Source organism: Schistocerca piceifrons, chromosome 3 (genome assembly GCF_021461385.2).
Source record: "Schistocerca piceifrons isolate TAMUIC-IGC-003096 chromosome 3, iqSchPice1.1, whole genome shotgun sequence".
Lineage (NCBI taxonomy): Eukaryota > Metazoa > Arthropoda > Insecta > Orthoptera > Acrididae > Schistocerca > Schistocerca piceifrons.
In genome coordinates, this window is record NC_060140.1 from 344,947,861 (window position 1) to 344,959,568 (window position 11,708).

Here is an 11,708-nt window from a genome sequence, read left to right on the forward strand (position 1 = left end):
CGCCGAATTGCTCAACACGTGGGGCGTGAGGTCTCCACAGTACATCGATGTTGTCACCAGTGGTCAGCGGAAGGTGCACGTGCCCGTCGACCTGGGACCGGACCACAGCGACGCACGGATGCACGCCAAGACCGTAGGATCCTAGGCAGTGCCGTAGGGGACCGCACCGCCACTTCCCAGTAAATTAGGGACACTGTTGCTCCTGGGGTATCGGCGAGGACCATTCGCAACTGTCTCCATGAAGCTGGGCTACGGTCCCGCACACAGTTAGGCCGTCTTCCGCTCACACCCCAACATCGTGCAGCCCGCCTCCAGTGGTGTCGCGACAGGCGTGAATGGAGGGACGAATGGAGACGTGTCTTCTTCAGCGATGAGAGTCGCTTCTGCCTTGGTGCCAATGATGGTCGTATGCGTGTTTGGTGCCGTGCAGGTGAGCGCCACAATCAGGACTGCATACGACCGAGGCACACAGGGCCAACACCCGGCATCATGGTGTAGGGAGCGATCTCCTACACTGGCCGTACACCACTGGTGATCGTCGAGGGGACACTGAATAGTGCACGGTACATCCAAACAGTCATCGAACCCATCGTTCTACCATTCCTAGACCGGCAAGGGAACTTGCTGTTCCAACAGGACAATGCACGTCCGCATGTATCCCGTGCCACCCAACGTGCTCTAGAAAGTGTAAGTCAACTACCCTGGCCAGCAAGATCTCCGGATCTGTCCCCCATTGAGCATGTTTGGGACTGGATGAAGCGTCATCTCACGCGGTCTGCACGTCCAGCACGAACGCTGGTCCAACTGAGGCGCCAGGTGGAAATGGCATGGCAAGCCATTCCACAGGACTACATCCAGCATCTCTACGATCGTCTCCATGGGAGAATAACAGGCTGCATTGCTGCGAAAGGTGGATATACACTGTACTAGTGCCGACATTGTGCATGCTCTGTTGCCTGTGTCTATGTGCCTGTGGTTCTGTCAGTGTGATCATGTGATGTATCTGACCCCAGGAATGTGTCAATAAAGTTTCCCCTTCCTGGGACAATGAATTCACGGTGTTCTTATTTCAATTTCCAGGAGTGTATTTTTAAAGGGTCAAATTATGAAAAGTAAGCAGATCAGTCTCCTTCTCTAACATGCAGGTATAATATTGCTTGTACAATACTGTAGTTAAATAATCCCTGTAAACCAGTTGTGCATGACTACATTCCTCATTTACAGTTCCCCTACTAAATCTTATCTAGATATTACTCACCTTTTAAGTGTGAGAGAATAATTGGACAACTGAAATCTGAGCCCTGGTCTTGTTAGTGTTGAGAGAACAAGCACTAAAGAGCATATATTCGACACAGTAATGAATGTCAGAATGGGATCATGCATCACAAATATCTTAAATGTTATAGAAAACGAATTAGCACCAAACAGATTTTTAGTAAATATGTAGTAAGTTACAAACTGGTAATACAGTGAATATCCTTAATAGGACTCAACAATTTTTGTTGTTGAAAGAACAGAATCATACATAAACAGATTTCTGCTTATGCAAGGAAACAGGTAAACAAGTTTTTTCATGTCAACAAGCAAAATTTCAATTTTTTGAACAATTTTTAATCAAAACTTGAGCGAAATCCATTTAAGGAAACATACTTACCAAAGAGTTTTGTGATTAGTTTTTCAATTATAGAAGCAGCTGTTATACTTGTGTATAAAAAAAGTAGTACTCTGTTGAGGAATTTTATTATTGAAAATTACAACAAAAGAAATATTTCGACTAAATTTGTGCATCTTGTTAGTGCTTGATGTTTTAACATTTTTCCATACCACTTGGAGTATTTTCTCTGTAACATACTTCTGGTAAAATTGAAGTACCTTCACTGACACACTTGATTCAGAATGCATTATTACATTTTTAGACCTATAGGCTTATGCATTATTGTGTTAGACCTTTGTCCTAACACTCAATAAAATCTGTATACATGTATGTGGACACTTGCTCCATGAGTAGTAGGACACCATATTTTATAAGAAAAACATTGCACAGTATTGTCTGTGATGCACCCATGGTGGACCTTACCACTTTTTATAGTGCAGACTGGTTGCCACAAATGCAGCACTGCTTTTTTTAGGAACATAAAGACACAGATTTAATGTATGGTGCCTTAGGACGTTGCACTCAGAAACCAGAAAAATGCATAAAGGAAAGTTTCATCTTAAATGGAGGAAACATGTCACTGATGATAGAAATTTACAAGAAACTGAATCATGAAAACAACAAAGAACTAGCCAAGATTGTCAACTCAGAACTGCACACACAATAGAATTTTAGGAGAGAGTTTTGGATTGTTTGGTAGAAGATTCATTAATAAGCAGCTGTCCACTTTCTCCTGAAATTGACACTAGGAAGAATACAGTGTGGGAACAATTCCACCACTGTCATAAACATTATGTGCAAGCAATGGGTTCAAACAGTTGTGAACTCTCTGTCCAAACAGACCATGGAAGGCCAAACAGTACTGACCAGCTGCTGTGTCATCCTCAGCCTACAGGTGTCACTGGATGCAGATATGGAGGGGCATGTGTTCAGCACACCGCTTTTCCAGACGTATGTCAGTTTACGAGACCAGAGCCACTACTTATCAATCAAGTAGCCACTCAGTTTGCCTCACAAGGGCTCAGTATACCCCACTTGTCAACGGTGCTTGGTAGACTGAATGGTCACCCATCCAAGTGGTGCTAGCCCAGCCCGACAGCGCTTAACTTTGGTGATCTGATGGGAACCAGTGTTACCATGGACGCAAGGCCTTTGGCAAAACAATTGTGAGGTCATGGTTAATTTCTGTAAATGGATTGTCCAGTGTAGCACTCCAATTGTAAAGCATTCATTGAGTGTTCATCACTTTGAATACTTGTTATTGCTGTTCTAGCACATAGGTTCTTTACCTCAAAAAGAAAAAAAGAGAGAATTAAATATTTATTTCTGACAATCAATCCTTTATCTCAAACGAGTCAGTTTATGATCCTCTATCATATGTAAAATTTTGACACTAAAGGTTGGAAACATACTGTATAGGCATGTATATGTGAAGAATCAATTTTTGTTAAAAGTGGAAAAAAAATATTAGTTTTTTTACAAATATCTTATCTTTTACAATGATGTCTTCCTACTCATGTATGTTATGAACACTGGAGAAGTGTCAAGTGTCAAGTGTAGGCAGCTGAAATTGCATATTGTTCTACTTATGAGCTGAAAAGCCAATCTACTAAAATATGTTGTTCAGTTACTTATTTGCTTGCAGATTGCGTTACATGGAACAAAGATCTAATGCAACAGTGGATTTATGAATCAACATTCAGTATCACATTCTGAAATATGATGTGTTAATAAAGATATTTTAATTGTTACAAAAGTGGTTTATTGACAGTTTATTCCCCTAGTGCCATGGCACCTACACAAAGAGCATTAATAAAATGTATTGATAAATTCTTATAAAAGTACTGCACATCTATCTATTAACATTTCATTTGTGATTTTTCTCATTGTAATTTCATATTAATGTTTTTTCAATATGCAGGGTGTGAGAATAATCGCCAGAAGCAGCTGTTGGAGATATGGTCAAAAGCAGCTAAGACAAGGTCTACTGCAGTTAAATAGATGAATTTCTGAATGTGGTTGAAGTTGTCATTTCTACTGTCTTTTTAAAATTGTTGCCTTATGCCACAAGAATTAATTAGTTGCTCTGTGTTGGAAGGCCTATATATTCATGAATTTGTGAAACAATAAATTTTGTTACCCACAAATTTGTTAAGCAATAAATTTTGTTAAAAGTGGAAAAGAGATTTTTTTCATTATGTAAGTCACCTATACATTTTGATAATAGGATGGTAACTGTGTAAAATAAAAATGACACACAGTTAGTAGAGCTTCACTACAAACAGTACAATCAATCATCAAAAAGTCACTGAAGAGTTAAATCAATATGGAAAACAAGCCTGACTGTTTAAACAACAACCCATTAAAATTAAATCTTAGGTGAAAAAGAGGCAATTATTGTAACCCTTTCCAACATCTGTCTGTTGGTGGTAAAGTTAAGTGCTGGTGGAGATTGATGATGGTAAGATCTACAGATGGATTCCCATAACTGACATTCTTCATTTTAAACTAGCCCCAACCTGTGCTGTTACTCATGGTTGAACAGTTATTTATAAAGAAATGCTAATGCCAAAACTCATTATCCATGTGTACTCATGACCACAGAAGTTATCTCTTGGAGGTATTGAGGTGCAAACCACTTGCGGACCAGTAAACTGTGCAACACCAAATTTTAAGACAGGGGAATAAGCTGACAAATCACATGCTGCTCACAACTCACTCAAGTACTTAGGAAAAAATTCTTCCATGACTATGTAGCAAATTACAAAATATACCAGGAGAGGGGGTAATTAATTTCATGACTTTGCAACATGCCTAACATGGAAAAGATAATAATTGTCTTGATATGTATGGAGAGCCAGAAATATACTGTAATATGTGTCTGTAATCAATGTTCTGAGACTTCTTGTTCTCTCTGTATTTATATAGAGATCTCTGGCTCTCAATACATATCATCAGCAAATGTAGTGCTGTTTGTAAGAAAAACATATTGTACCCAGATGAATACCTGCCACTTTTAATGTTATCAGAATTAATGCAATACTTTCAGCTGTTGACGGGCGTTGATGTATATCAATGGGGAGAGGTGAAAATGTGTGCCCCCACCAGGACTTGAGCCCGCGATCTCCTGCTTACATGGCAGATGCTCTATCCATCTGAGCCACCGAGGGCACAGAGGATAGTGCGACTGCAGGTACTATCTCATGCACACCTCCTGCGAGACCCACATTCTCACCTTGTATATCCACACACTACATTTGTAGTGTCCCACCCCAGCACATTCATTACTCATGGAAGACATTCTTACCAAGTCCCATAAGAGTTCCGGGAATATGTGTGCATCCACACAGAAGAAGAAGGTCATGGCCAGTATTGCCAGAACTATATACTTATATGCATATGGTGTCTGCTCTTTTGGATGTGTCATAGGGATGACTGTCATAGGGATGTGCACAGAAAATCAACACATCAGGACAGTGCTGTTTACAAGCCAAAAATTCTGTACAGTGCATTGAGAGATGGCATCAAAAAAATACCAAACATTAATACATTCAAAAAATAACTAAAAATTCTACCAATAAACGACAGATTCTACAGTAGTAATGAATATCTGGAATTTTACTCAAATCTGTAGGTCTGCTTCATAACTCTCTAAACAAGAATTCATAATTATCAGCCATTCCTAGATAAAACCAAACTTCTTTCATCCATGTATCTATCTAATTATGCACCTAGATTATGGGCCATATGTTAGTATGCATAGTTAACTAAAGTACTGGTATTTAATAGTTTTAGTAAAATCAACCAAGGGGTTTTGCTAGCTTATATATATATATATATATATATATATATATATATATATATATATAAAAAGAAAGATGATGAAACTTACCAAACAAAAGTGCTGGCAGGTCGATAGACACACAAACAAACACAAACATACACACAAAATTCTAGCTTTCGCAACCAATGGTTGCCTCGTCAGGAAAGAGGGAAGGAGAAGGAAAGACAAAAGGATATGGGTTTTAAGGGAGAGGGTAAGGAGTCATTCCAATCCCGGGAGCGGAAAGACTTACCTTAGGGGGAAAAAAGGACAGGTATACACTCGCACACACACACATATCCATCCACACATACACAGACACAAGCCAGGCATGTTTGCGGAGGGAATGTACATAAAACTTAATGGGGTCGTTGTGAAGGTGTTGTGAGGGTGACATGGTACTAGAAGGTGGAAAGTGGAACACGAGGCTGAAATGAAAATGAAAATAAATATAAAAAAATATATGGGGAGAGATAAAGGTAAAATTAGAAAGCAAATGGAGATCTGGTGTGAAAAAAGCCGAAAAAGGGTTGGTTAGGGCTGGGCTATGTTGATCCTGTGGTGAACTTGCGTAGGTAGATAATGATGTGCATAAAGGTTAGGTGGTTGTGTTGCCGCCAAAACACGTTAAAGGGTGGAGAAATTCGGGAAAATTTCGAAAAAACTACGTGAGGATGTATTAAAAGGAGTGGTTTGGTGGTGGCAGATTATGGAAATGAAGCTAACAATTGTTTGATGAAGAAATAATGACGTTAAAACCTGTGGGAAGCGGCTAAAAATGATCGGTGATGTGAGAAAAACGGAAATGGAAATAAAGCAAAAGTTATTAAAACTGCCGAAAGGGTTGTTTAATAGCTAAAAGGAACTGTTTGTGGGCTGGAAACGGTGGATTTTATAGCAGCAAAGCGGAAAAAAAAAAAAAAAATTTTTTTGGTTATGGTTTCGAAGTGATTTACGTATTATTACGTATTATTGAGTGTATATCGACGGGATAAAATTGTATACTGGATTACGGTAAAAAAGGAGAAGGTGAATAGAAAGTGAAACTGCTGGCAAAAACAGAAGGAGGAAATAAGACGACAGAAAAGACTTCGAAATGTAACAGTGACAATAACAATAACGATAACAATAACAAACGTGATTGTTGGCTTCAAATTAATGATATGAATATAATAGAGGGAAACATTCCACGTGGGAAAAATATATCTAAAAAGAAAGATGATGAAACTTACCAAACAAAAGCGCTGGCAGGTCGATAGACACACAAACAAACACAAACATACACACAAAATTCTAGCTTTCGCAACCAATGGTTGCCTCGTCAGGAAAGAGGGAAGGAGAAGGAAAGACAAAAGGATATGGGTTTTAAGGGAGAGGGTAAGGAGTCATTCCAATCCCGGGAGCGGAAAGACTTACCTTAGGGGGAAAAAAGGACAGGTATACACTCGCACACACACACATATCCATCCACACATACACAGACATATAATGGAAGGAAACATTCCACGTGGGAAAAATTATATATAAAAACAAAGATGAGGTGACTTACCGAACAAAAGCGCTGGCAGGTCGATAGACACACATACAAACACAAACATACACACAAAATTCAAGCTTTTGCAACAAACTGTTGCCTCATCAGGAAAGAGGGAAGGAGAGGGGAAGACGAAAGGAAGTGGGTTTTAAGGGAGAGGGTAAGGAGTCATTCCAATCCCGGGAGCGGAAAGACTTACCTTAGGGGGAAAAAAGGACAGGTATACACTCGCACACACGCACATATCCATCCACACATACAGACACCAAGTCTGTATGTCTGTATGTGTGGATGGATATGTGCGTGTGTGCGAGTGTATACCTGTCCTTTTTTCCCCCTAAAGTAAGTCTTTCCGCTCCCGGGATTGGAATGACTCCTTACCCTCTCCCTTAAAACCCACTTCCTTTCGTCTTCCCCTCTCCTTCCCTCTTTCCTGATGAGGCAACAGTTTGTTGCGAAAGCTTGAATTTTGTGTGTATGTTTGTGTTTGTTTGTGTGTCTATCGACCTGCCAGCGCTTTTGTTCGGTAAGTCACCTCATCTATATATATATATATATATATATATATATATATATATATATATATATATATATATATATATATATAATTTTGTAATCAAATTAAGCAGAATAATGTACCAATGATAAGATTTTGCACATGACATGAATACGTAATTTTCTTATGCTGTTCTGTACCTTCACAAGTCCAGTATCATGAATGTGATAATACGGGCACCAAATAAATAAATAAGATGAACATCAACAAAAGCAAAATGAGGATCATGGAATGTAACCAAATTAAGTCAGATGATGCTGAGAGAATTAGATTAGGAAATGAGACACTTAAGGTAATGGATGAGTTTTGCTGTTTGGGTCCTTAATAAAACCAATCTGCTTTCAGAAAAAGTATTGCATTAGTTACTGAATGCCCCTCCTATAAGCAATGTATTCATTATATTGAACTGTATTGTGTAGCAAGTAGTACACAATAAAAGCATTTTCGTAAATATGATACAGTTTAAGTGTCATCCAGTAAAGAGCTTTTCCTAAGCACAATTATTGTTCCACATTTCACATTATATTTCCTCTTGCGGGTCCGGGAGTTGGAATAGGCCTGAGGTATTACTGCCTGGTGTAAGAGGCAACTAAAAGGAGTCTCACACCTTTCGGCTTTTATGTGATGGTCCCCTGCAGGGTTTGACCTGTATTTTTCAAAATTTTTCTGAAGAGTGAGCCAATTATGAAAGGGCACCTTACATGGTGCATTGTGTCCATCATGCATTGAGATCTTTAACCCACTTTATCATCGTGGCATTGCAGTCTCACTCATCTTCCATCTCTTGGGTGAGAACCCCTTCTTGGGTGTGTTTTCCTTCACCCACTATGCAGTCTCATTTTCTGTGCCAATGATGTCCATGAAATTCTTTGCACCTCATATCCAGCATGGTAGCCTGTCCATTGTGGTGGGGCCACCATGTATCCTGTTATTTGTAGCCACCTGACTACACAGGGATCACTCTGCTGATGCCTGCACCGTTAACTCCCCACGTATACCAAGGACTGGATGCCCATCAACCTGGAGCTGTGGGACTCCCAGCAATGGCCACCCTGCCAGGTGGCCTTTGATGCAGCTAGGTGGTGCCTGTGGAGAGGGCCCCTGGTCAGAGTGGGTGGCATCAGGGCGGATGATGCGTGATGAAGTGTACCACATCATCACTTGCTGTGATCAAATGCCAGTAGTCTCTAAGTGTTCCAAGTCTCAGTACAATGCAAGGAAGTATGACCCTAAATCATTCCCCTCCCTGGCCATCCCAAGGGAGGAATTCCAGGCTAAGGATGGCAGTAAACCTTATTCACCTCAGTACCTCGTATGTACGAGAGCTGATGGGGACTCTTTTGTCTCAATGAAGCCTCCGTTTTTTGTAGAACATTTAGAGGACAAGTTTTGGGGAGCTGGAGGGCTTGTCCAAAATGTGATCAGAGACAGTCTTGATAAAAATGGCATCCTCTCTCCAGTCACAGGTATTACTCACTTGTGACAAGCTGGGGAATGTTTCCGTTAGCATCATGCCTGATAAGAGCTTAAATGTCGTCCAGGGTATTATATTCCACAGGGACCGTCTTTTAAAATCTGACGACGAGCTGTGCACCAACTTAGAGCAGCGACAAGTTCATTTCATCCAGCGTGTCTATTGGGGTCCGACGGATAATCAGGTTACCACCGGTGCCTTCATCTTGGCCTTTGAGGGTGACACATTACCTGAGAAGGTCAAGGTGATGGTCTGTCGATGTGATGTCAAGCCATATATCCCTCCCCCAATGTAGTGCTTTAAGTGCTCGAAATTTGGCCATATGTCTTCTGCTGTACTTCCAGCATCACATGTCGAGATTGTGGACATCCACCCCATCACAATACTCCATGTGCCACGACTCCCATCTGCGTCAACTGCAGAGAGCATCATTCATGTTGCGCAACAGACTGCATGATTTTACAGTGCAAAAGGAAAATCATGGAATATAAGTCCCTGGACCGACTGACCTACACTGAGGCTAAGAGAAAATTTGAGCAACTATGTCCTGTGGCTATGACCTCCTCTGATGCCACATCTACGAGAACATTTGTAGCCCCATCAGTCCTGCAAGTTCCAGTCGGCTCTCAGAGCTGGAAGACTATACCTGCCCCCCTTGATGGTGCGGGGCACTTCCCTCCCTGTTGCTTTTGCACCACCTACCTCGGAAGCACTACCCCCCAACCATCAAGGACACCAGTTCCCACTTCTCAGATGGAGAAACGTAAGTCTTCGTCAACTCCTCTCGCTATTAAGGGGTCCCTTGGGTCACTCCCTTGCCAGGTTTCTGCTAGTGGGAAAGATGACACCCGCCAGTGGCTGGTTGTAGGGTTTCATGATCTTCCTCAGACCCAGAGCCCTCCCAGCCAGAGAAACCCAAGTATGAGCGAGAGAAATCCAGCAAGAAGACCCCCAAGACCAAGGGAATTGCGGTGGCACCTACACAGCTGCTGCCTACAAGATCTGCATCTGAGGATGAGGTGAAGAATCTGGCGTCCACTGAGGATCTAGATTTCCCCAGACCCTCAGACACAATGGATATAGCCTGTTCAGGAAAGTCGGTGACAGCAGGTGACCCTGAAGTGTAGACTGCCTCATTGAGTGTTTCATTCCTTCCCAGTCTCACGTCATCCTCCAGCGGAATTGTGGCGGTCTTTTCCACTACCTGGCTGAGCTACGGCAACTGTTAATCCTTACACCTGCTTTCTGCATTGCCCTCCAGCACACCTGGTTTCTGGCAATGTGGACCCCTGCCCTTCACGGCTATAGGGGATATTAGAAGAAATGCAGCGAATTTAATGTCAGGTGGAGTTTGAATTTATGTCCTGCACTCGGTATGTAGTGAACCTGTGCCCCTTCAAACTCCTCTTGAAGCTGTGGCTGTCAGGATACGGACAATGCAGGAAATAATTGTCTGCAACATATATCTCCCTCCAGATGGTGCGGTACCCTCGATTGTACTGACAGCACTGATTGATCAACTCCCTTAATCTTTCCTACATTTGGGAGATTTTAACGCCCATAATCCCTTGTGGGGTAGCACCATGCTGTCGAAAATTTACTGTCCCTACTCAACCTCTGCCTCTTAAATACTGGGGCCGCCACACATTTCAGTGTGACTCATGGTAGTTACTCGGCCATTGATTTATCAATGTGCAGCCCAGTACTTCTCCCAGCCATCCGCTGGAGAGCGCATGACGACCTGTGAGGTAGTGACCACTTCCCCATCTTCATGTCACTCCTCCGGCGTCTTGCTCATGGACGCCTACTCAGATGGGCTTTAAACAAGGCAGACTGGGTAGCCTTCATCTCTGCTGTCACCGCTGAATCTCCCCCACTTGGTGCTATCGATGTTGTGATTGATCTGGTCACTATATTGACAGTTTCTGCGGTGGAAAACGCGATCTCTCGTTCTCTACGGTGCCCCCGGCGAAAGACAGTCCATTGGTAGTCGCCGGAAGTCACTGAAGCAATTAATGAGCGTCGGCGAGCTCTAAAGCGACATAAGCGGCACCTTTCCCTAGAGCAATTAATAGCCTTTAAGCGGCTCCGTGCTCGCATTCACCAGCTTATAAAACGATGGAAATAGGAGTGTTGGGAGAGGTACCTTTCGACCATTGCGTGCCATACATCACCTCCCCAAGTCTGTAAGAAGATCAGACGTCTTTTTAGGTACCAGATCCCAACAGGTGTCCCTGGCATTAACATCAGTGGCGTGCTCTCTACTGACGCAAACTCGATTTCCGAGCACTTTGCTGAGGACTATGCTCGAGCCTCTGCATTGGAGAAATACCCTCCAGCTTTTCGCACTCTCAAACGGCGGATGGAAAGGCAAGTCCTCTCGTTCCCCATGCCGCAGTGAACCCTATAACGCCCCATTTACAGAGAGGGAGCTCCTTAGCGTACTTGCGATATTGCCCCGACACAGCTCCTGGGCCGGAATGGATCCACAGTCATATGATTAAACATCTCTCGTTTTCTTACAAGCGATATCTTCTCGTCATCTTCAACCGGATCTGGTGCAATGGCGTCTTTCCATCGCAATGGTGGGAGAACACCATCATTCCGGTGCTAAAACCCGGCAAAAATCCGCTTGATGTGGATAGCTATTGGCCCATCAGCCTCACC

At 42.3% G+C, this 11,708-nt stretch overlaps 1 protein-coding gene across 1 annotated transcript in view; it reads left to right on the plus strand.

Moving 5' to 3' along the window:
- LOC124788648 (probable tubulin polyglutamylase TTLL9) overlaps positions 1-3,696 on the plus strand; it is a 105,508-nt gene extending 101,812 nt beyond the window's left edge. The window contains exon 9 of the mRNA XM_047255923.1: positions 3,576-3,696. Within this exon, the coding sequence (XP_047111879.1) occupies positions 3,576-3,655 (80 nt within the window). The 3' untranslated portion in view covers positions 3,656-3,696. The remainder of the gene's footprint in view (positions 1-3,575) is intronic.
- The last annotated feature ends 8,012 nt before the right edge of the window (positions 3,697-11,708 follow it).